Here is a 26,435-nt window from a genome sequence, read left to right on the forward strand (position 1 = left end):
AGGCTGACGTAGTTTTGGCTGAGTTTTGTCCATACTGTAGACAAAAGAAGCGTGACTGCAGATGCAAGATGGTGGCTAATTTGGAAGCTAAACAACTACCTACTGACTTTAAGCCAGTAGAAGGAGATGATGATCACGTATTCTTTGTTGCAGAAAGGAGACCATGGGCCCAAAGACAAGGTATGCCTCAAGACCCTTTAACTTTTGGTAATTCTTATTCTGGATATAATAATCAATGGCAACATGCATATGGACCACCACCATCCTGGAACCCACCTCAACCAAATTGGCCTAATTATCAGAACCAACAATGGCAACCCCCTCAAGGAGGATGGCAGCAGCCACAGGGGCAATGGACCCCACCTTCAGGAAATTGGCAGCAAAATTCTCAATGGCGAGGCCCTCAACAATGGCAAAACCAATCCTCTGGATTCCTGCAGCTTCCACAACCACAACCACAAGCCCTTATGCCACCTCCTGTAGTAACTGCCACAAATCCTGGACCTCCGAAACAAACGCCTATGCCTGCCCAGCCAATGCCCAATCCCAATAATAAACCTCAGCAGCCTGCGCATCTTGCCGAAGCCAACCAGTATCAAGCTTATGCCTTAAACATTAATGACATCCATTTGAGGTCTGGAACTACTTTACCTACTCTAAAACCGCCTCGGATTACTGAAATATCAGATCCTCCCCATGAAGAACCTACTACACCTATTGTTCCTACTGAGCACATGCCAATAACAGATACTGTTCCTAAGGAGCCTATTCTGCAAAATCAAGATAACCCACCTTTTCCTCAGAGGTTGCAAAGTACTACATATAAACCCATGGAACAAACCACTTTTGACATTATGGATCAGGTAAAAAATGTGCAGATTCAAATTCCTTTATTTCAGGCTATTAAAGATATTCCTATTTTTGGAAAAGCTATTAAAGAAGCCTGTTTAAAGAAGCTTGGATGAAAGAAAAAGGACCCTCAAACAATTCATGTCTTAGGAAAATTAGCTGATATAATGTTGGGAAATGTAGTTATTCCAAAGTATATTGACCCTGGAAGTCCTGTAGTGCAGATAAATGTAAATGGCCAAGTTGTAAAAAATGTTTTGATTGATTTAGGTGCTGCCATTAATGTCATGACAAAGCATACTGTAGACTCCCTGAACATTTCAAACATTAGGTCTACACCCACAGTCCTGCAGCTTGCAGACAGTTCCACAGTTAAACCTGATGGGATTGTAGAAGATGTAATTGTCATTCTTGAATCTTGGGAGTATCCTGCTGATTTCACAATATTACCAGTTAAGGCAACTTTAGGAGGGTGTCCAGTTATTCTTGGTAGACCATGGTTAGCAACTGCCGATGCTTTTATAGGATGCCGTTCTGGAGATATGACCATTTCTGATGTGCAGTCCACAAAGAAATTGGCTTTGTATCCTCCTGCTAGACCTCGGCCAGATTTGTCCCAACCTGTTTGGCCAGATGTGGGGGAGGAAATTGAAGAAACCAATTCCTTGGCTCAATTAATGATGATTCAAAATGACCCATTCTCACAACTTCAGAGTGAAGATGCCTTATTGTTTCAAATTCTACAAAACAACTTTGATAAAGGTGGTTCATCTGATCCAAATGATACTCATTTACAATATTTCCTGTAGCAACCAGATTCTGAAAATTCACTGCCTAAACTTCCAACGATTTTTCATAATTTGCTTCCACAAGAGATACAAACATTACTTGTAGACTCTATGAGTGATCTCACAGAGCAGATAGAATTGTCTCAAGGTCATTGGTTGAATATCAATAATAAACTATCACAGTCTCAACAGGCTGATCTATTAAAAATGCTACAAGAACAGCATAAAGCTTTTGCATGGGAATATGGGGACATGCAAGGAATAAATCCTCGAGTTTGTACTCATAGGATATATATCAAAGAAGATTGTTCACCAATTAGACAACCTCAAAGAAGAGTAAATCCAGCACTTAGGGAAATAGTTAAAAGTGAGCTTCAAAAATTACTTGATGCTCGCTTTATTTATCCAATCTCTGACAGTCAATGGGTTTCTCTCTTAGTCGTTGTTCCCAAGAAAGGTGGAAAATGGAGAGTATGTGTAGATTACAGAGAATTGAATAGTGCTGCTAAAAAAGATCACTTTCCACTACCTTTTGTAGATCAAGTACTAGACTTACTGTCTAGCAAAAAATATTTTTCCTTTTTGGATGGTTACAGTGGATACAATCAGATAAAAATAGCCCCTGAAGATCAAGATAAGAACACTTTTACCTGTCCATGGGGAACATTTGCTTATTTGGTCTTGCCTTTTGGCTTATGCAATGCGCCAACAACATTTCAAAGAGCAGTAATTAGTATCTTTGCTGATATATCTCATGAATGTATGGAGATTTACATGGATGATTTCACTGCCTATGGAGTCACATTTGAAGAAGCACTGCTAAATTTAGAAAAAGTATTGAAAAGATGTAGAGAGCAAAATTTGTCTCTAAACAATGAGAAGTGTTTTCTAATGATGGAAAAAGGTATTGTCCTAGGTCATCATGTTTCAAAAAATGGAATTCAGGTTGACCCTGCTAAAATTGAAGTAATTCAGAATTTACAAACTCCTGCAAAACAGAAAGATGTCAGAAGTTTTCTTGGTCATGCAGGGTATTATAGAAGATTTATAAAAGACTTTAGTAAAATTGCCAGTCCACTTTATGCTTTGTTAACAAAGGATTCCCAATTTGAGTGGACAGAAGCCTGTGAAAAATCCTTCCTACAATTAAAGGACTTGCTTACTAAAGCCCCTGTTCTTCAAGGTTAAAAATGGAATTTGCCTTTTCACATACATGCTGATGCTTTTGACTTTGGCATAGGAGCAGTTCTGAATCAAAAAGAAAATTCAGTTGAACATGCTATTTACTTTATCAGCAAGAACCTTCAAGGTCCTGAGCTCAACTATACTGTCACAGAAAAGGAGTTGCTTGCAGTAGTATATGCTTTGAATAAATTTAGACATTATATCACAGGTTATCAGATATTCATCCATACTGAACATGCAGCAATCAAATATCTGATGAACAAACCTGCCATTTCTGGTAGGTTGGCATGTTGGCTCCTGTTGTTACAAGAATTTGACATTTCCATAATTGACAAACCAGGGAGAGCTAATGTTGTAGCTGACTTTTTATCAAGACTCCAATTAGCTACACCTGTTGAACATGAGATCATTGATGATAGGTTCCCAGATGAACACTTGTTTTCCATCGCTGTACATACACCCTGGTATGCAGACATTGCCAATTATCTAGCAGCAAACAGAATATCAGACTACTTTTCTCCAAAAGAAAAGAAATTGTTAATAGAGAAAAGTTTTAACTTTTCTGGATTGCAAATAGTTTGTTTTATACTAGAGCTGATCAGGTAATGTGAAGATGTGTAAGAGAAGATGAAACTTATGACATATTGCATGCTTGCCATGATGAACCATGTGGAGGACATTTTGCAGCAAAAAGAACATCAATGAAAGTTCTTACAACAGGGTACTACTGGCCAACATTACATAAGGATGTTGTGGCCTATACAAGAAAATGTGACAAATGCCAGTGTATGGGAAGACCAACTAAGTCCGATGAAATGCCACTACATCCACAGATAATAGTCACCCCTTTTGATAAATGGGGGATGGATTTTGTAAGACCAATTGATCCACCATCAAATGGAAAGTCATACATTCTAGTTTGCACGGACTATGTAACAAAATGGGTTGAGGTAACAGCTATGGCTCATGCTTGAGATAACAAAGTTGCTGAGTTTCTGTATGAACAAATTTTCACAAGATTTGGGGTTCCCAGAGAGCTTGTGACCGATCAAGGAGCTCAATTTACATCTAATCTGATCACAACACTAATGAATGAATATAAATTCAAACATAGGAAGTCCGACCCTTATCACCCTCAAGCCAATGGTTAGGCAGAGGTAACAAATAGAGAAATTGAGGCGATCCTCACAAAGACAGTACAGATACATAGAAAAGATTGGAGCAATAGACTTCCTGAAGCAGTATGGGCTTACAGAACTACATGGAAAACAACAACTGGGTTTACACCTTTTGAGCTGCTTTATGGGAAAACAACCATGTTACCCATAGAATTTGAACACAAAACTTTGAGGACAGCTCTTGAACTCAATATAGACATATCTAAAGCACAGAAGGACCGTCTCCTGCAGGTAAATGCTTTGGAGGAAATGAGAAAAGCCGCCCTGTAGCATACAGAAGCAATCCAACAGTAAAGGAAAAAAAGGCATGATCAGCACATCAAAACCAGGAAATTTTCTACTGGAGATTGGGCTCTGTTATATGATTCCAGATATCAAGAAAACCAAGGTAAGCTCACAACACGTTGGCTTGGCCCCTATAAAGTTGAAAATGTGTTCGACAATGGAGCTGTACAGCTGGTAACAATAGACCCAGTCCGCTTCAAATTGCTAGTGAATGGCCACCGACTCCGGTTATACCACAAACTAGTCTCCAAGGAAGAATTCATGCAGCAGTTCATTCAGGTTCTTCCCGCTACTCTTCCTGTAGCCGAAGGCTTTTGCCTTTCTCTTGCAGCGTCACCGTAATTTTCAAAAAGCATGCCCATAATAAAGGTTTTCTTTTTACAAAAGGAAACCCCTTTTCTCCATTCTCATTTATCGCCCCCATTTCACTTCTTTCACTTCTATCCATTCATTTCATTTGTTCATTTCATCCACCCATTTCACCCATCCACGTCATCCATCCGCATCAAACTTAATTAAGATATCTTTCCCACTTGTCAATCTATGCAGATGTCGTCATATTTTTTCACACGTACGTGCAATTATCAAAGGTACGCCATATCTTTTCTTATCGCATATTTGATTTATTTCATTCTATTCATTTTCTGATATGCATGTACCGGTCATTATTGCCTGAACTTCTGCCTATTCTTTGCGACATGTGAGGACACATGTCATATTTTAAGTAGGGGGCAGGGTAATCCATCTTTTAAAACCTATCTTTTCGTCGCTGCCATAATTGCAAAATAATCTTCTTTAATACTTTTCTGGTACTTTCCAACTATGATCGCATGTCTTTCTTTATTGCATAATCATGATTAAGACTGCTTGTTCAAAAAAGTTCATTTTTGGAAAAGAAAGAAAGTAATGTGACGGCACGAAAAAGAAAAAAACGAGAATAGAAGGGAAGCAGTGAATTTGAACATGTGAGAAAGGCTATGAAAATAGGAAAAATTTAAAAGAGCACTAGCATACTACAAATGTGAATCTAGGAAAATTAATTTTGTTTCATATATGAGTATACCTTACTAATTTCCATCACAACAAGAGTTATTCAATCTTCATGGTATACAAAGCTAATCCAAAGGCAACTTCTAGAAAATGGAAAATGTGCTATCCCATGCATGTCCTGTTGGATTTTTTGAAGAGGTAGTACTGCAATTTGGGAATGAGTAGTTATTTCACAAGGTTTGTAATTTGCAAACTGAACTGGCTAGGAGAATACATAGTTACAATAATTGCACCATCTTCTAAATTCATGTTTCTTATATTTAGATCTACATGAATTTGGACATAATTAAACCTTAGCCTGAGAAGGTTAAGTCTTCAGTTGGAGAATATGTTTGGTCTACACTGTAAGCATACTTAATGTTATCCATTTATCCCAAATACTAGAAAGGGAGCCATCAAGCCCATAGAGGACAAAAGCTTTGTGCATATTGGTTTCCAAGTGTATGAAATCAAGTGAATGGAGTTAGTAAATATCTCTATCCAAACAGTCTCAATTGGCCCTTTCCCAGACTTTTAAGAAAAAAGGGTACCTGAGTCCAAATTTTATGATTGAGGCCTAGAAACCCTACTTGAGAACATCTATATTGCAAGGGATCTACAAAGGAAAATATTATATATTCACTAGGACTGTGACATGTGATAGTTTCAAATCATGTCACATGTGATAGCTTCAAATCATGTGACTGACACTTTCTCAAACTTATAAGAAAAAAAGGAACTTCAAGGAGTCCAAACTCTTTTGATTGAGGCCTAGAAACCCCACTTGAGAACATCTATATTCCACGGTATCCAAAAAGGAAAAGATTGTATATTCACTAGGACTGTGACATGTGAGAGCTTCAAATCAGGTTTAAAGAGCTTCCATTGATGCAACAATGTTGATAGAATAGTTGAAGGATAATCCTTTGATGAAAAGACAAGGTGATGGATCAATATTGATCTTTCAAGATTCAGCGCATGGAGATAAGGAAAATCTCGAGTTTGAACATAAAATATCAAGAGAAGAAAAGGAAAACGATCAGAAAATGGACCTATGACAAAGAAAAAATAAAAAGTTGTTTGCTCAGCTAGAAAGAGGGGATTAGAAGCAAAGGAGGTTTAATTTCAAGGCTACATGTTTGTGTACAGTGGCAAAGCAACCTCTAAAGTCTTTAAAATTAGAGTACCTTGCCAAACACATGTGGTGGAGGTTCGATTTAAGGACTCCACTGCAAAACAAGTTAATCCAGTAACTGATAGATGACAACCTTGAAAAATACTTTTAGTACATGGAATATTCAGGCTTCGATACTTAGCATAAGCGAAGACAGCTTTGCATAAAATCGAGTGTTGCAAACCAAGTTTAGTCTTTGTTGAACAAAAAAGATTGGAAGGAAATTAAATGCAGTATGCTATAAATAAATTATAAAATCAGTGTAGTGCTAGGTTGAAGATCAGAAATCCATTTGAGATCTACAAAAGATTTGGAACTATAAAGAAATTGATTTGACCAATGAACAAACTAAGCTAGGAATTAACAAATACAAGATACTGTAAAAAAGAATAATATTAGAGTACCAGGTTGTCAGATTAGGTGGTCATTTGAGCTCTAGAATTCTTTGGAAAATAGACAAATTCATTTGACCTTGCTTCTGCTAAGAATAACAAGATCAAGCTCAAGGTTGTTACCTTCAGTTTACATGTTCATTTTATTTTCCCCAATGTATATGCCCAAACCACCTTGTCAAGACTCAAAATTAGAGAGAACTAGAAAAATCATTGAAAAATTTTACGATGAATTCACAGAAAGGACAGTTACTCTATCTCCACCCAACAAAAGGATGCTACAATGTATTGCGTTGAAATTCCTAAGTTGGATAAGGGTTGTAAATTTTTTTGGAAATAAAAATGGCTGCAAGTGTTGTTGCGTTCCCTCATTCTTTTGATCTCTGCCTGCTTACTCAAATATTGGATGAAAATTAAGTATCAACCATGACCTCCATTTATGTGATTGCTTCATATGACAATATTGTGAAGGAGGGGAAATGTATTAGCACTAGTAAAGTACTAGTGATTGGAGCCACTAGTTATATTGGTTGCTTTGTTTCTCTTGTAGCCGTGGTTGCAAGCCATCCTACTTATACTCTTAGAAGACCCATGACTGCGTTTGATGCTGCCAAAGAAAAGTGCCTCCATGAATTGAAAGATTGTTGTGTATACATTATCTATCTATGTCATAAAATTCTATTCTAGAGAAATGATTTTTGTAGGCTAGGCTAGACTCATATGTAAGAGATAGTAGTCAATTCTGTATAGTTGTTTAGAATGTTATTTTTATAGAGGCTAAAGATTATTTTTATATAAGAATGTGCTATAATTCATCCTTTGAATGTGAATTTTATCTTAATACACACTGAGAAGATTTTAATTGTACATAAGAAACTTCTTAAAGGATGGATTAATGAATCTTTATATGGATATAAATTGACTATGTAAGTGAACTTTGAATATTAAAAAACGTATTCTATGAATTAATATAGTTCTCCATCATTGTACTAAATATCTTTTACAGAAAAAGAAAGAAAGAAGAGAAATTAACATTAATAAAGAGACTTATATAAATATTGTAAAGATATCAAAATATAGTATTAGATTATTTATATAGAATCGAGAGTTATCTGATTTTGAAAATAGAATATTTCAAAGCTAAATGCACACAAACACACACATATATAAAACACCGCTTTATATAAAAAATTTGATGGACACATCTAATAATCGGTTTTATGATAAAATTTAAATGCTTCTTACTATTGCAACATATCCCTTGACATGGCCAAAAACTGTCATAGAGTGCTGGAATATACATTTAGTAGATATTTCCAATTTGAAATGTTGTGCCCCTTATATAACTTAGCTATAATGAATCTATATAGACCATATGTTTTATTAAAATTCTTTTTTAGTTAGAACTACTTAAATTAACTTGTGTTGATAAGTTGGTTTGCAACGTGACAAAGTTTTAGCGTTTACCCATAAAAAACTCGTTGGTAGTCTTATGCATTTAATAGCCACAAGGTCGGATAGAATGTTTGAAGTTATTCTTATTTAAAGTTTCATGGAGTCTCCAAAAGTTTCTCATTAGCAAGCTAGAAAAAGAATTTTGAAATGTGTCAGTGCGACAAGGAACTATGAAATTCTCTAATCAAGGTTAAATTATTTCAAGCTAATAGGATACAATGACACTTATTGTGCAAGGATTATAGATGATAGGAAGAGAACTTTATACAATGTTTTTCATTTTGGATAAGGCATAATATCTTGGGCATAAAAGAAACAACCAATAGTTAATCGGCCATCACCTAAAGCAAAGTATGTAGTGGCTATAGGGGCAGCTTGTCAAGCAGTATGGATGAGAAGAATGTTCACATAATTGAGGCATGACCAAGGATAACCAACAAAGATATATGTGACAACAACTCAGCCATAGCATTGTCAAATAATCTAGTTTTTCACAAAAGAAGCAATCATATAGCCACAAAGTATCATTTCATTAGAGAGTTGATCAATAATGGAGAAATATTTTTGGAACATTGCAAGTTAGGAGATCAACATGTAGACATCTTCACCAAACCATAGGGAAAAGAAAGTTTTGTGCATCAACAAAGCAACTTGGGTATTATAGATGGCAGTTGTGATTGAGGGAGAGTGTTGAATTAAATCCCAACTACCATATTTATTCTTTTGTAGCTTTTCTTCCTCTTCTACTATATGTTGTCTTGTCATATATATGTCAGTTGCTTCCTATAGTAGGTACACCAAGGTTTGTGTCATCATCGGTGTTTTTCAGCTATGGCACTAGAAATATGAGAATCACAAATGAAAATTGCAACAAGGACACAAGATATTTAGAAGTTGTGTATTAAAAATAAGTGTGTCTATATATATTTTATATAGATGAAAATGTATGCAAGTTATAGATACTTAAAATTCATTTTTATTCTAAAATTTTATTTTACATAAATAAAAATGTATACAAGATCTAAATTATTTATAGAAATATTTATTTATAAAATAGATTCAATTGTATATAAATTTATTACTTTTTAAATTGATTTAATAAAACAAAAATAATAGTTAAAATCAATTTTTTTTACTAAAATAATTTGGAGACCCTACCTCATTTTGAGCACAAATTTTCATCTTAATAATTAAAAAATCAATAGTTAACTCTTATGATTTGTAGTCCATAGGAAAAGTTAAACATTATAAACCTAACCCTAATCATAACCCTAACCCAAAACACTAACCTTACAATAACCTTTAACACTAACCCTAAAACCCATCCCTAACCATAACCTAAAATATACTCCTAACCTTGACCATGATGTAGACCCTAACCCTAACATCATAAAACTAATCCTAACTCTAACAATAATGATAAGCATGATGTAATCGTAATTCCTAATCATTACTATAATTGTAACCCTAACCATGATGTAATTCGCAACATTAACCATAACCCTTACACTAAACTTAACCTTAACCGTGATGTAGTCCTAACCGTAATCCTAACCCTTATTCTCATCATAGGTAACCCCAACCATGATGTAAACCATAACTCTAACCATAACCCTAAATGTAAATCATAAGTGTTATTTTATCTACAATACTAACTCTAACTATAATTTTAAACCCAACACTAAGCCTAAGTCAATCCAAATAATGACCCCAAACCTAACTATGTTTCTAACCCACAACCTACTCCAAAGTATGTCCCTAACCATAATACATGGCCTTTTTCCTAATTCCTAACCCAAATGATAATACTAACCCTAACACTAAATCTCAACCCAAACCATAATCCTAACCATGATGTAAACCATAAAATTGGCCATGATATAAAGATCCTAACCCTATCGATATCCATAACCATAACAATAAATAGTAATCTTAATCATAAACCTTACCCTAAATCCTAACCCTAACAATAAACATATTTGTAATCCAAATCCTTACCCTCAATGTGACGTAGACCCTACCATAATCTTAAATTGAACCCTCACATGATATAAACCCTAGTTGTAACCATAATCCTAATCCTCCCTAACAATAATTCTAACTATAACACTAACAATAGCCCCAACCCTAAGTCTAACCTTAACCATAATATAGACACTAACCATAATCATAACCCTAACCTTAATGCTAACCCTAACCAAGATGTAAACCCTACCCCTCTCTATAATTGTAACCCTAAACCTAACACCAACTATGACATATCATAATATTAACCCTAACCATAACCTAAAATATATTCCTAACCTTGACCAGTTGTAGACCCTAGCTATAACACCATAAACCTACCCCTAACACTAATGATAAGCATGATGTATACCTAACCCTAACCATAATCCTAATCCCTAACCATTACTATAATCATAACCCTAACCGTGATGTAAATCCCAACATTAACCATAATCTTAACCATAAACCTAACATTAAGCATGATGTATTTTTAACCATAATACTAACCCTTATTTACACCCTAACCCCAACAACGATGAAAACCATAACTCTATCGATAATTAGCACAAGAGCACATCGTGTGACATGGAGGCACATGAAGCCATTTTGGTATAGAACATGGATTCAATGGTCTAAAGGACATAAAAATCATATAATATTGCCTATTAAGGCATTTGAAAGTAATAGGAAGAATGAAATGAGTTTTGAGTGCAAATGAATCTAATAAGGGTCAATAAGTGTAAATATGTAAAAATGGCACAAAGGCTGACTAATGAGTTTAATTAGGTTTTTTTGAGTCATTTTGATGTAATAAGGCTCAAATAAAGCCTTTGGTGTTGATAAATTAGGATTAAGGGGATTATGTCTAGTGTTGTCAAATTTAAATTTAAAAACCCAACGGTTAGTTAGCTAAACAAGCAATTTAGATGTTTGTTAAGGGAAAAGGTGGTTATGGTTGGCTTGGGAAGGTTTATGTTGGTCTATAACTCATGCTACATGACTCAAAGAAGTAAGGTTGAAGTTTGGGAAGTAATCATTATTGCGTTATGCGGACTGCACTTGTTTTGAATACAAAAATCTGGAAACTACTTGCTAATTTTATATTGGTTTCTTTAATATTTGATTGGAAATGGATTGTAGATGATTCCTTTGGGTTTTTATGAGCATTTTAATCCATTTTGAAGGTTTTTACATCTGTTTTGAATCATTTATTTTGACTATTTCAAAGAACATTGTTGTAGGTGCATATTTTTTGTTATTTTGGTGTCAAAATGATAAGTTAGGGCTCATTCCTCTTTATGTCATTGTTGTTCCTTAAGGAATGAGACCCTATAAATGTTTTTTTAACCTAACCAATGAAAATAATGTAGGGAAAAGAGATTGAATAAGTGATCATCAAGAAAAGTGTCTGTTTGTTTGAGAAAAAAAAATGAAAATGGAGGCATGGGTGTAGCAACAAAAGAAGTAGCTTAACACGGTGGTTTTCTTATGCTGGAAGATGTTTTTGGGGGTTGAGTACAAGGTGAAATGACCCTTGGTTGAGTCTGGAAGTGAATGGAGGAGTGGTTTTGAGAAAGCTCTAGGTTAGGAAGCCTAAAAAGGGGGGTTTGATATCTAACCTGCCAAATGATTGTGTCTTTCCTTGAAACCTGGAAAATATTTTGTTTGGGAACATTTTTCAAGACTTTTTTTTGGTTTGGTGTTGTGGTCATACTATTTTTTGGTACTTGCTTTGGAAAAGAGGGCTAATTAGGGCTAGTTGGTGTGTAGCAGGGTGTTGGTCTGGATATTTTGTCCTAAAGAACCATAGTTTATTTTCACATATGTTATGTAACTTTAAAAAGGGTATCTATAAGTCTAATGTTTTTTGTAACTATTTTGGGAAAAATTTGAATTATCTGAAAGATTCAACCAGTAGGGTTACTAGGATAAGGCTTAGGTTGGACCTGGGTAAGAGGGTTTTGTGTAAAAGAAGAAAATGGATATGTGTTGGTTGCTAAGCCAAGTCCGTTGGGGCATGTGAAGAACCTAGGTGATGTTAGCTTGATTGATTGAGTTGGTAATCCAAATTTGAGTTCTTTGGTGAAGGAGAAGACTACAAACCCTTCAAGGATTCTAAGGTCAAGTGTGAAAACAACAAGTATTTCCTATTGGGGTGTTTGTAGACCAGTATCCTATGCATCATAGTTGTATCAGAGCCACTAGTAGATTCTTGAGGGAAGTAAGGAAGAAGGAGAAGTAGTGTACTAGTTGGGGTATATACAAGATGCCTCTTAAATAACAAAGAGCCAGGGAGAACCAAGAGTCGAAAGAGACCTTGGATATGGAAAGGAGAGAAAGGAAAGAACAAGAAGCAAAAAGTGATAGAGAGATGAGACAAATGAGAAGGGAGAATGTAACATTTCAAGAAAGGTTGAAGAGGTATTTGGGTGGATTGATACCCTAGAAAACTACTTTGATTATGTAGACATGAATGAGGACAAGAAGGTGAACTTTACCAACACAAAGTTGAGAGGTACTGATCTAACATGGTGGAGTACTGTGCAGAAAGAGAGAAAAAAATGAGGGATGACTAAGATCACCACATGGAGTAGGATGAAGGCCATGATGAAGGATCAATTCATTCCATCTGATTATGCTATTCAGACAAAGAGGTTGAGACAAAATCTGAAACAAAAAGACATGGATCTGACGACCTACATTGAGCAATTCCACAAGTCGAGTATAAGATGTGGATTGGAAGATGAGGATGCAAAGGTTGCAAGATATCTCAATGGGCTTAGATACAACTTCCAAGATGAGATTGGCTTGACTATACCAAAGAAACTTGGAGAGTGTTTTTAGTTGGCTATAAGGATTGAAGAAAAGGTAAAGAGGAAGCAAGAGAGATAAGGAGGAAGTTACTGAAGTAATGCAAATAGAGGAAAGGGCAGCAAGCCTAACAATGGAGGACAAGGATAAGGCACCGATGATAAGGGTAAGGAGTCATTTTCTAATTAGAGAGGTGGATACAGAGGTGGAGGTAGATTTAGATCAGGTAGAGGATCAGGAGTCTTTATGGGAAGGTGCTTCACATGAAATGAAGTTGGGCACAATTCCTTCTAGTATCCAATGAATGAACAAGGTGGCAAGAAGACTAAGAAAAGAATTCAGTTGGCCAAAGGGGGAGAACAACCAGCAGAACAGAAAATTGGTATTGTTGCTTAATAACTTGAGGGTGAATTTCTGATGTTTGGAAGAGGACAAAGGTTGTAGCAGGTAGAACCCTGGGTATCCATTTTTAGAACTGAATGCTTGAGTCATGGTAAAGTATGTAGGATGATAATTGATTCAGGTTCTTTTGATAATTTAGTTTCTCAAGAGATGGTTGAGAAGTTAAATTTAGTAAGAATACCACATACTAGACCCTACAAAGCCACTTGGGTAACAGATGAACAAAATCTAGTAGTCCAAGAGCTAGCATATGTAGATTTTACCACTAGCAATTATCATGATAGGGTATTGTGTGACATTGTTGCTATGACATGTTGTCATGTACTCTTAGGAAGGCCTTGGCAATAACAAAGAAGGACATTGCATGATTGGTTCTTGAACACATATGTTGTTCACAAGGATGGTAAGAGCTTTACATTAACTCCTCTAAAAAATAATCATATCTTTAAATCCAGTGTAATATGCATTGGTAGGAAGGAGTATGTGAGTTTGCAGGTTTCTAAGGTGATGGAAACAAAAGGTAGTGATCAGGGACTTGGAAAGAAATGAGAAGGGCAACAACATTCTATTCTTGACAACAAAAGGAAGGTGCAGACTAGTGTGATAATAGGGACTATTGAGTTCCCTCTAAGTATGAAAATTAAGGACAGTGCTAGTCCTTCAAGGATGAATGGAGTTTGGGGTCATTTGGACCTCACAAAGGTAGGGAACATGGTGCAACAGTAGTCCATACATGATTATCTAAATTAGAGATCCAATAATTTTTTTTTATCTACTCATTTGTAGGAGTTTGTTGCAGGTTTTGAAAGGTGTAGGTGGGCTTTGAGAAGGATGCATGGAGTACAAACAAGATCCCTATTCTCTTGGGACAAGATATTTTTCCTAGGGGGTGAGTATGGTGCAGGAGCACATCCTGTGACATGGATGCACATGAAGCCATTTTGGTATAGAACATGGATTCAATGGTCTAAAGGACCTAAAAATGTTCTAATAAATACTATTAAGGCATTTGAATGGAAGAGGAAGAATGAAATGAGTTTTGAGTGCAAATGGATCTAATAGGGGTCGATAAGTCTAAATATATAAAAATGGAACAAAGGATTCATAATGAGTTTAATTAGGTTGTGTTGAGTAATTTTGATTTAATAAGGCTCAAATAAAGCCTTTGGTGTTGATAAATTAGGATTAAGGGGATTATGTCTAGTGTTGTCAAATTCAAATTTAAAAACCCAACGACTAGTTAGCCAAACAAGAGGTTTAGATGTTTGGTAAGGGGAAAGGTGGTTATGGTCAGTTTTGTAAGGTTTAAGTTGGTCTATAACTCATGCTACATGACTTGGAGAATTAAGGTGTACATACTACACTCTTTTTTGATACAAAAATCTGGAAACTACTTGCTAGTTTTGTATTGTTTTCTTTAATTTTTTATTTGGAAATTGATTGTAGGTGATTCCTTTGGGTATTAATGAGAATTTTAATCCATTTTGAATGTTTTTACATCTGTTTTGAATCATTAGTTTTGATTGTTCCAAAGAACACTGTTGTAGATGCACATTTTGTGTTATTTTGGTCTCAAAATGATAAGTTAGGGCTCATTCCTCTTTATGTCATTATTGTTCCTTGAGGAATGAAACCCTATAAATGTATTTTTAGCAAAACCAATGGAAAGAATGTAGGGAAAAGGGATTGAACAGGTGATCATCAATAAAAGTGATTGTTTGTGTGAGAAAAAAAGTATGAAAATGGAGGCATGGGTATAGTAGCAGAAGAAGTAGCTTAACAAGGTGGTGTTTCTATGTTGGAAGATGTTTTTGGGGGTTGAAAAAAAGGTAAAATGACCCTTGTTCAAGTCTGGAAGTGAATGGAAGAGTTGTTTTGAGAAAGCCCTAGGTTAGGGGGTCTAAAAAGTGGCTTTTGATATCTAACCTGTCAAATGAGTTTTTCTTGGCTTTAAACATGGAAAATATATTGTTTTGGAATATTTTTCAAGACATTTTTTTTGTTTGGTTTTGTGTTTGTACCATTTGTTGATACTTACTTCGGAAAAGAGGGCTAATTGGGCCTAGTTGGTGTGTAGCAGGGTGTTGTTCTAGATATTTTGTCCAAAACAATCATAGTTTATTTTCACATATTGTATGTAACAACCAGAAGGGTATCTAAAAGTCTAATTTATTCTATTAGTGTTTTGGGAAAATATTGAATTAAGTCTGAAAAACCCATCTGGCAGGCCTACTAGGATAAGGCCTAGGTTGCACCCGAGTAAGAGGGTTCTTTGTAAACCAGGCAAATGGGTATGTGTTGGTTTCTGAGCCAATTTTTTTGGGTCATGTGAAGACCCTAGGTGATTTTATTTTGATTGATTGTGTTGGTAATCCAAATTTGAGTTGTTTGGTGAAGGAGAAGACTAGAAAACCTTAAGGGATTCTAAGGTCAAGTTGTGAAAACAATAAGTATAGCCTGTTGGGGTGTTTGTAGACCAGTATCCCATGCATCAATAATCCAAACCATAACCCTAAACCTAAATCTTAAGTGTTATTTTATCTCCAATACTATCTCTAACTATGATTTTAAACCCAATAGTAAGCTTAAGCATGACCTAATAACAACCCTAAACCTAAATATTTTTCTAACCCACAAACTAATCCTATGTTTGTCCCTAACCATAATCCTTTGCCCTATTCCTAAACCCTAACCCTAATGATAATGTTAAACCTAACACTAAATCTTAACCCATACCATAACCCTAACCATGATGTAAAACATAACACTAACCATGATGTGAATCCTAACACTAATGATATCCATAACCATAATACTAAACCCTGGCCTTATTCATAACACTTACCCTAAATCCTAACCCTACAATAAACATATTTTTAACCCAAATCCTTACCCTAACTATGATGTGGATCTTAACCATTATCTCAAATTCAACCCTAAACACTAACATTAAATCTTAACACAAACCATAACTCAAAACTTAACCCTAATGTAAACCCTAACATTGACTATAATCTAACTCTAACCCTAAATCCTTAACCTTGATCATGATGTAAATCCTAACAATAACCATAAGAATAGAACTTAACCTTGATACTAACCCTAACCCTAACCATAACCATAATTCTAACCCTAAACTTAACCATAACCCAAATCCTAAAATTAACTCTACCATTATTCTAATCCTAACCACAATTGTAACCCTTACCCTAATCCAAATCCTAGCCAACCCATTGCCCTAAAACCAAGCAATGATCTTTAGCCCGAACCCTAAAACCTAACCCTAACATTTACCCTAACCCTAACCATAATTCTATCCCTAAACTTAACCATAACCCTTACCCTAAACGTAACTCTAATGATAATCCTAAACCTAAGCCTAACCCTACATTAAATAATCATAAATCGTATTTTCTTATTAGCTTGTTAGGGTTTTGTAGGCATTCATGACTTCCTTGAGTAACATGCGTTAGTTCATTACAATATTTCCTAATATTCTTTAAGGAGATACCTTGCATTGGTATTCCAAGATAACTAAAGAGTGCATCCATCCATTTTGACAATTAACGAATGAGTTTCATAAAGAGTTTTTGGTGAAAATAAATAAATAAATGCTAGAAATTAAGAGTTTTTGTACTTTATGCTTCATTCAACACTATCTAATGGACATGGAAGAAATTTATGAGTTATTCTTCCATTCACTAAACATAATTTTCTATAGAAAAATTCACAAATTTCCTTGTGCAACTCATTAGGATGCTATGGACAACACTTTAATGTATTGACCAAACAACTATGGATAGTATCAGGAAAACATATGACATTTATGGCAAATTAATACAAATTGAAAATCAAAACCACCTTTGACAAAATAGACATGATATTTTTTATTAAAATAAGTGGGTTTTCTAAAGGTCCCAAAACCTATTATAAAGAACGAGGCTTACCAAAGTGGTAATTAGATAGAGATAGAAGGAACAACAAGAAAAACCCCAACAACATTAACCAAGGAAAAATAGTCCATAGAGTAGGACAAAACAACAAAATAGACATAACTAAAAATTAGGTTGGGACCTGTTGTGGCCTATTTCACACATCATCCCATTACAAATAGAGACCCCCTAGTTTTTTTCTTTTTAGGGTTTTTGGTCTTAACTCTGCGATTTCATAACTCTTTTCTTTGAGAGTTTAAGATTAGGATTTTTGAGAATTCATTTGGAGACAAGTAGAGAATTTATGTTCGGAATGCTATCAAGACGTTGACAAAGTGCTCAAAAGGTCTGAAGGACGAGGATTGCAATTTCTTTGTTTTTTTTCTTTTTTTTTTAGTTTTTGCTTTTCTCTTTTTTTGCTTTTTACTTTTTTCTACTTTTTTGAAAGTAGATTTAGGGTTTGGAAGGTAGTCATCAAGTTTGCACAAGATTTAGTCATGGAAAAAGAGTAACATATTCTGCCCAAGGAAGAATGGCCAATGTCTTACTGATCATGAAGGCCACCATGTTTTATGTCTTATCAGGCATTCAAGTCCACCCTATGCATGGCACATCATGCTTGAAGTCCGCTTAGCATATGGATGGATTGCACAACACTTAGCTCTTGGCCTAGCATGTCTCCACAACCTCCAACTCTACCATGCCTAAGACAAGACAAACTCCAACCTGCAACATGGTAGAAAGCAATGTCAGAACCAACTTGAAGTTCGCTAGGCATGTTAAAGGTGTGGCACATGATGCATGAAGTTCGACATGGTCAAGTTGTCCAATGGATTTTGAAGTCTTCCCTATGAAAGGAATGGCCAAACAAAGTTAAAATTCGCTCATGGCAAGACAAAGGCCAAGTCCGCCTTGGCATAAAGCTCTCCAACTCCACCCTACTCAAGTGCATGGCACAAATAAGTGAAGATATGAAGAAATGTTTATTAGATTGTTAAAGATTTAATCTTATAATTGGCTAGGGTTTTTTGGCTTAGTAGTTTGACACTATTTCTTTATCATTGCTAGTCATGTTAACTGCATTTAATTCTTGAGGGGCTATCTATGTCCATCAATTATGAAAAACAAAAAAATCTTGAATTGTGCTCGAAATTTTCATTGATTTACAAATGCATGAAGATAAGTCCACTCACTATAAAAAAAAATTGATCTTATATTCTCAAGTCTCCAACTTTAGTCACTATAATTTCTTAGAACAAATCTCCCACATTGACAAATAGAGACTCTGTAATTTCTTAGAAAAAATCTCCCACTTTGACAAATGCTAGGAGGGCTCCAGCATCTGCAATAATTTGCTCAATTCTTCCTATGATTCCTATACAAGTTAAAAATGCATGGAAACTTAAATATCCTTGATGTCTAAATTATTATTGTTTTAAAGGATCGTTTATAACAAAAAGTTATAGTTCACTACTCAACAGACGCACAGTGTTAGAATCATGTGTCATAATAATACCCAGTTCATCACTCTTGTATAATTCCACCAATCTTTGGACCTCTTTCATAACTTCCTCAGATGTGCAGCTAGTTATTTTACTTGTAAAGAACATGTTAGTAGAACCATTGCCGAAGATACATGTTTGCATGTTATCTTCTTTTTGCTATTGCCCGTGGCCTATACTATTTTGAATGCATATGTATCTGGTTGCTTATGAATTTATGGTTTTGGACAGTACTATTTATGGCTTTTATGTTTGTACAGAAGCTGAAAAGAGAACAAAGAGAACAAATGACTGATGTGCAGTGAAGCTTTTTCCTACTATAATCTTTCCCATTTTGGGGGAAAGTTGGGCCAAAGTAAATATAAATTAAAGCTCACAAACAAGCTTCTATGCTACAATAAAACCTCTCTACTGTAAGTCTACAAATTTAAATGCTATCATAATAACCAAAAAAAAATCCATATTCCCAAATATTAGCCACAAACATAAAAAATTTTAAAGCCTTTGATAAGTATTCGAACCTGCTGCTTGAACAAATCTACGCAAAGTTATTTAATAAACTAGTATCTAGAATAACATTTTGAGTGAAAGATGCAATGTAGTCAAGTTATTCTTGAAATAAGAGTCTTGCATACAGCCCCCTCTATGGTCATCTACGTTTTTCTGTGCACAATCCGTGTTCAGAGGGGCAACATTTTCGGTTACTACTAAATCGAAAGAAGATTTTGTTTTCATTTTACACACAATTTGTGTTTAGACTTGCTTGCTGATTTTTACAAATTTCTTCCAATAATATGTGGCTGGATTGAGTAGTGAAAAAGATTCTTTCAAAATTTCAAACTGTGTATTTTATAATGTTATACAAGATCATCTCTTTTTTGCATGTCTGACTCGAGCTGCAACGCAGCTCTTGTTCAGTTAAGAAAAGGATAACAACATACTCATATATATAGAAAATTGAATCTAGTAATTAGTCTATCAAAAATTGGAGCTATGCCCGTATGTGAATTCCATCCATGTTGTCTTGATTTCAAAGAATGAGATTCAATTAATAAGAACTTACCCTATGCAAACAGGTACATATATTCTAGAATGCATATAAATCTTAGAAAATGTGGAATACAAGATACTCCCCACAGTCACTTACTCTAAGAAAATCACTGCATTGTCTTACATTATTAATAACAGAAGTCTATAGACTATAGCAGAAGTCTTCAAAGTGAGAACCACCATGGAAACCAGTTGATTACGAAATGCAGAGAACCTCCATCGCTACAATTTTAGCATTTAATGGATCACTGCTCTGATATTATGTTAGTAAATATTTATTCGAACAAGATACGATTGCGAAAACAGGGACAAGTATTACTATTGATCAAAGAAAATGATTTATAGACAAGTATTATTTGTTGACATGTACACCAAACTATAAGTTCTGACCCTATAATCTTTCATACAAATTCTGTACTACATGATTGTTATAACAAGCACTCAACAAACACACTAACGCCAAAGCGAACTTTCTTAAATTAGATCAAAACAAGGATCAAAACTCCTGGCTTTATCTTTGGTCGGTGCTCTCTTTTAACCAATGCATATCATTTCTAACATAAATTACCATGAAAAGGGACTCGCCAGCTCACAAATTCATTGTTTATTCTTTTGGGTAGCGAGGTTTTTTTAATATTTGATAGATAAAATAAAATCTTTTTTGTCCACATGACATTCACCACCGTCTATGTTGATTCCAGTGCCAACTCATGGCCTTCCAAGTCTATAAAAAGAAAGAAGCAAATGGATTGAATCATCCATTGCAATTTTTGTTTTCTTGAAAGTAAAGATGACTAAGGCCATGGTGATTCTCATTTGTGCTATTGTGGTGATGAGTATGTATACTGTGCAGGTGGGAGGTGTCCCAAGTACTTGTAGCAATGAATTTCAAGCCCTGAGTAGGGTGAACCATTGTATTTCGAATGGAGGTATGACGAAGCACCCCAATTGGCATTGTTGCGGGGGCATAAGGAAAATGAAGTTAGGCTGCTTTTGCGATATTATGATCTCTTCACGTTCTCGTGATCTTATTGATCGCTATGTTCATCACTGCCATATGCATGTCCCTCATCGCTTCACATGTGAACTTTGAACAATATTTTTAGTACTTATCCTTTGCCAACGTACCTTTTATTTAATTATGTATTCTCCTGTATTGGAGATTTTGACCTATTTTAATTATGTATTGTTCCTCTTCTATTAAATAATATTTACTGTGATGTTAGGTTGTCATATGGACTAAATTGAAATCCTGCCATCTTATTCTTCTTACTACTTAGGCTGTCTAGACAATGTTAGACAATGATTTGTTTTGGAAAGTAATTAATTAATTTTGATATTTGTGATGTTTTATTTATAGAAAATGATAAAAAATTTAATTAGGATTTTCTATTCAAAGATAATTTATTTTCTTAAATGACAAGGGTTATTTTTTATGTAAATCAGGATTCAATCTAAGATAGATCATTAAATTAATCTAGGATTTAACATATCATTTCTCAAACTTCACAAAGGGAAAAAAAACATTAAGGGAAAGAATGATTGACAATAAATCTAAGAGTGCTGGAGAAAAATTATGAGGAACAGGATAGGAAGGTGAAACAATTATGCAATTGTTTCAATATCCTTTGCACTATCATGGATGGGCTAATGAATAATATTGTCCTAGGCATGGTTTATGGTCAAGGCCGACTGAAGAAAATCAAGAAGAAAAAGGCCAAGAAGGGTGAATGGGAGATGACTGAGGAGGAGGAAGAAGATCAACAGGAGATTCGGATGTAGAATTTAGGAAAACTTGAGGAGGATTGGAACCTACTCAAGAAGGAGTAATGGTCTATTTGCTTCCTCTATTTTTCCTTTTTGTTATAACTTACAACTGGTGGCTTTTTGAGGCCTGCATGCCTACTTTGAAAAACTTAATGTTTATTAAGAATGCTAAGACTGGTTTATTAAAGGATGATAAGGATAATGCTAGTAAGAGAATTAGTAGTTTGGTTTATGACAACTGCAACTATGATACTTCTATAATTAGTAATAGGAATGAAACTAGTATTCATAGAAAATGGTTTCAAGGGCATGAATTTTTTTGATAATTTTTTATTAGAACCGGTTTACTACTCCTAGTTGTCCTACAATTGGTGTATGGTTATAGATATAATATTGTTTCTCTCTTTTCGGTCAGGGATGTCTCCCTGCTAATCTAATAAAAAAAAAAAAATCTAAGTTTCAATGATTTACACTTGCATACCTTGATGACACATTGAAAGAAGAGAACACATATATACTTGAAAAAAATTAACTAACAAATAGATATCTTTAAAGGACATACACTAGACAATAAAATTCCAAATCTATGGCAACATACTAATGCAATGATTTGATATTCCAAATGCACTAATAAATTTATAATATGCTTTATAGAGAATTACATTGACAACATAACATTCATAACAAAATGGTATGCAAAATATACACAAATAATATTAATGATGACAAAAAGAAATCAAGAAAATAACTTATAAATTGACTAGCAATCTTAGTTCCACAAGTCTATCTGATTTCCAATCAATAAAACTAATAAGTCTCCAGCCTTTAGTCTAAAACCTTTGAGACCATTACAAATAAACTTCTGTTTTGGATTCAAAATACATGATAGTTTCATAAATATAAAATAAAGTTAGCTTGAAAAAAAAGAATATTTTAGATCCTTCAAATCAGAATGTTTACTTTGTCAACAAAAGCTAATCATCTTTGGAATGCTCTTGTATCTACTAAAACTTTTAATAACTACAAAAAGGTATTTCGGTGATAGAATAATATTAAATAACTTGTGTAAACAAAAACCTTGACTATATCACTCAAACAATTCCCAATTATTTTCCAATCCCCATCTCTTCATCAACCCTGCATCTAAATTCATTGAACATTGCAAATACTGCACTCATTTCTTCCCTTGTAACTTTTGAGAGAGTAGCAAATTTTTACTTTTTGCATTATACTTGCAATTTAGGTTGTCTTTTCTCATGTCTCTACCTTTTGTCTCTTTTTCATAATAAAAAATTATATTTTTTATTCTCCTTGTATCCTTTATTATCTCCTTGTTCACTTGAATAGGGATCAAACATTTTCTTAATTAAATAATCTCTAAACTTTTAAATTTATTGTTCACATTTTCCTAATTTGCACTTTTTTATTAAATTAACTATAAGCTTACCAATGATTGTAACATGACAACCTTTTAGTTTGTAAGTGGTTAAGGAAATATCATCCATTCCTTTATGAATTCATCCAATCTTGCTTTTTCCCATCCCAATTTCCTATCCAACCTATCAACTTCTATATCTCTTTCTCAATTTTTCTCAAGCAAAGTTCATAGGATTTATGAAATGCTTTTTTTATTTATTTGAGAAGTAACTAAATATTTTTCTATTACTTGTTGGATAACCTTTTTTCCTTTTTTAAATGTATCTTCAATATAATATTCTAATATACAAGTTTCATCCTTGATGATGTTTATTTCCTAAACATCTTCTTTTGGCGTTATTATAGGTTGAATTATAAATTCCATCAAATGTTGTTGTTTATGTTGCACCATTTCTTTATTCAACTCTCCTAACTATTCTACATCTGCTTTGAGTTATTTGATCTTCACATTATCCTTCATCGTTCTAGAAAAATCAACCTCAATATTTTCCATCAAATAATCGATTTCTTGGACTCTTGATGTTTATTTGAGGTGTACTATAGTAATTTTGTAATCACTAGTTGTAATGCTATACTTATCCTTATCACCTATGGTGGTAGAAATATACAATTATTTTTCTCTGATTGTGTTCTCTTTTCTCACATACTTTATCTTTAGTCTACCTCTTTACTTAGGAAATTCAATATTTTACATCATGATCTTAAAGTCAATAAGAACTGGGAAAGAAAGAAAGTAAAGTGCAAAAATACACAATAAATAACAATTCAACCATAACATCAATATTTTTACGTGAAAACCCAAATTGGGAAAAATACAATGGGATTTGAACCTACAATATTATAAAAGGGGAATGCACATGCAATCAGGCATATTGCCTAGAGCTCACTGCTCAAGTACAAAGGGATACAACCCATAGGAAGGCTCATTGTCTTACAATTGTTTACAAATACATTACAACAAGTAGTGAACTAGAAAACAACATTTGACTATGCCAAAAATCAGTTCCAGTAAAGTGCAAAATTATCAGCTACAACATTAATTAAAATTTCCCAAAAATCTTTTTTATTGACTCTAGTAAACAATGACTTTCCCAAAAAATTCCAAGAAAACTTGCCACTTTCAAATTTAAAATTTTAGCTAATACCTTTTGAAGGCTAGGCTGAGTGTTGAGAAAGAAAAATTCTAATTTACTCTAGATGATTTTTTGTCCTGAAGCTTTACGGTATCTATTTACAAGGATTTCATATTATTTTCTTCACCCCTACTAGATTCTCTAAACAATATTCTATCATCAGCAAATTATTGATGTACCACAGGATCCATACCTGCTGCCACATTTATCCCATGCCATTTTTAAGAACACTTCAACTTGTTAATGAATCTCCCTAAATTTTCCACCGTGCTAATAAAATGAAAGGGAAAATTGGATCAGTTCGTTTGATGCCACTCTTTGTGCTAAAGAAGCCACAATTGATCTTCCCAGGGTAAATGCACTCTATTCTTTTGAAATAATTGAACTCAACATTACCTTCATTCTCTTTGCAATGATTTTAAAAATTATCTTATGAGTTGTGTTACAAGAGGAAATCAATCTCAATTAATTCATGGATTGGACTTGTCTCTTTCTTGGAATTATTGCTAAGTAAATATGATTCAAAGCTTCTAGTATACTTTTCTTCTTTATTGATTCTGCCACCACCTTGAATGTATCATCACCTACTACTTCCCAAAAATGTTTAAAAAATCTGGCTGGAAATCCATCTGGTCTTAGAGCCTTGTGTGGACTTTTTTGAAAAAGAGCCTCTATGATTTATTCCTTGGTAATGATTTTCTAAAGCTCTTTGTTTTTGTTCTATGGTATGATAGAAGGACTAGTACCTTGAAAATCCTCTCTATCCTCACTATTAATTTTTTCTTCTCTATTTAAGCTCGATTCAAATATGTAACTTCTTCTTTATTGATATCTTCCAACAATTTATTTTCCATCCCATCTTATATTTTGATTTTTGTATATCTACTTCTTTTTTTATTGCCTATTATCAATTTATAAAAAAATTTGGTATTTCTATCCCCTTCTTTAAGCCAAATTTCCCAAGATTTTTGTCTCCAATAGCACTCTTCCCATTCCAATAATTTATTTAGCATTATTTTTAATGTCTTCTCTCTTTCATATTCCTCTATTCCCATTCCTTTCTCAATTATGATCTCTTGAAGGTTTGTGAACTCTTTTTCTACTCTCTATTTTTCTTGAAATATATTTTTGGAGTGGTCTTTGTTCCACTCTTTCAACTTAGTTTTCATGTACTTTAGTTTTTTAGTAAGTTGATATATGTAGGATTGGTCTCGAGACGTAATCTCCTTCCACCATATCTCAACAAATTTCTTCAACCTTGACACTCTTAACCACATATTTTAAAATTTAAAGGGATTTCTTGGTCTATGATCATCGTGTTTAATAATAAATTGAATGGGGAAGTGATCTAATCAGGTGAATGAACGTATTAAGACTTCACAGTATTGCATTTGATTGTCCAAATAATCACAAATAAAAAATCTAAGTAATCTTTTTCCAATATTAGTGAATCCCTTCCTACAATTTGTCCATGTAAAAGTTCCATTCCTTGCTTGTAAATCCTTGAGGTGATTGTTGACTATGAATATTTGGAAATCTGATTGCATCATTGTTATTCTCCTTAGACCCACCATTTTTTCCTAGTTATTTAAGATTGCATTAAAGTCTTTTACTATCATTCATTTTTCACCAATGAATCCTTGAATTTTCTCTATTAAATACAGTCATAATTCTCTTTTATGTATAGCTGGGGTTTTTCCATATACATTAAAGAGATTAAAAAAATTCATTTCTTTGAAGCATTCTACATTTCAATAGAATCCATCATTGGTTGTCCTCTACCATACTTCATTCTACTTTGAGTGGGTTCTAAATAATTCCTAGCAACCCAAAACAACCATCAAAATCTAAAAAATGTCCTTTCCATTGTTTCCAGTTATTTAGATGCTTATTACTTTTGTCTGTTTTTAGTTTTGTTTCTTGTAATAAATATATGTCCACCTTTGCTTGATCATTTTGTCACTTGATCAAGTGCCATTTTCTAGGGGCATTAATGCCCCTAACATTCCATGTTATGACTTTCACTGGGTTTGGGGAAGGATGAGCTCCTTCCCTGAGC

At 34.1% G+C, this 26,435-nt stretch overlaps 1 protein-coding gene across 1 annotated transcript in view; it reads left to right on the forward strand.

Annotated features, from left to right (window-relative positions):
* The first annotated feature begins 467 nt into the window (after positions 1-467).
* The window catches only part of LOC131874966 (myosin-1-like), a 66,836-nt gene continuing 40,868 nt past the window's right edge, over positions 468-26,435 (forward strand). Inside the window, exon 1 of the mRNA XM_059218943.1 lies at positions 468-752. Coding sequence (XP_059074926.1) covers positions 468-752 — 285 coding nt within the window. The remainder of the gene's footprint in view (positions 753-26,435) is intronic.

Source organism: Cryptomeria japonica, chromosome 4, assembly GCF_030272615.1.
Source record: "Cryptomeria japonica chromosome 4, Sugi_1.0, whole genome shotgun sequence".
NCBI classification, from domain to species: domain Eukaryota; kingdom Viridiplantae; phylum Streptophyta; class Pinopsida; order Cupressales; family Cupressaceae; genus Cryptomeria; species Cryptomeria japonica.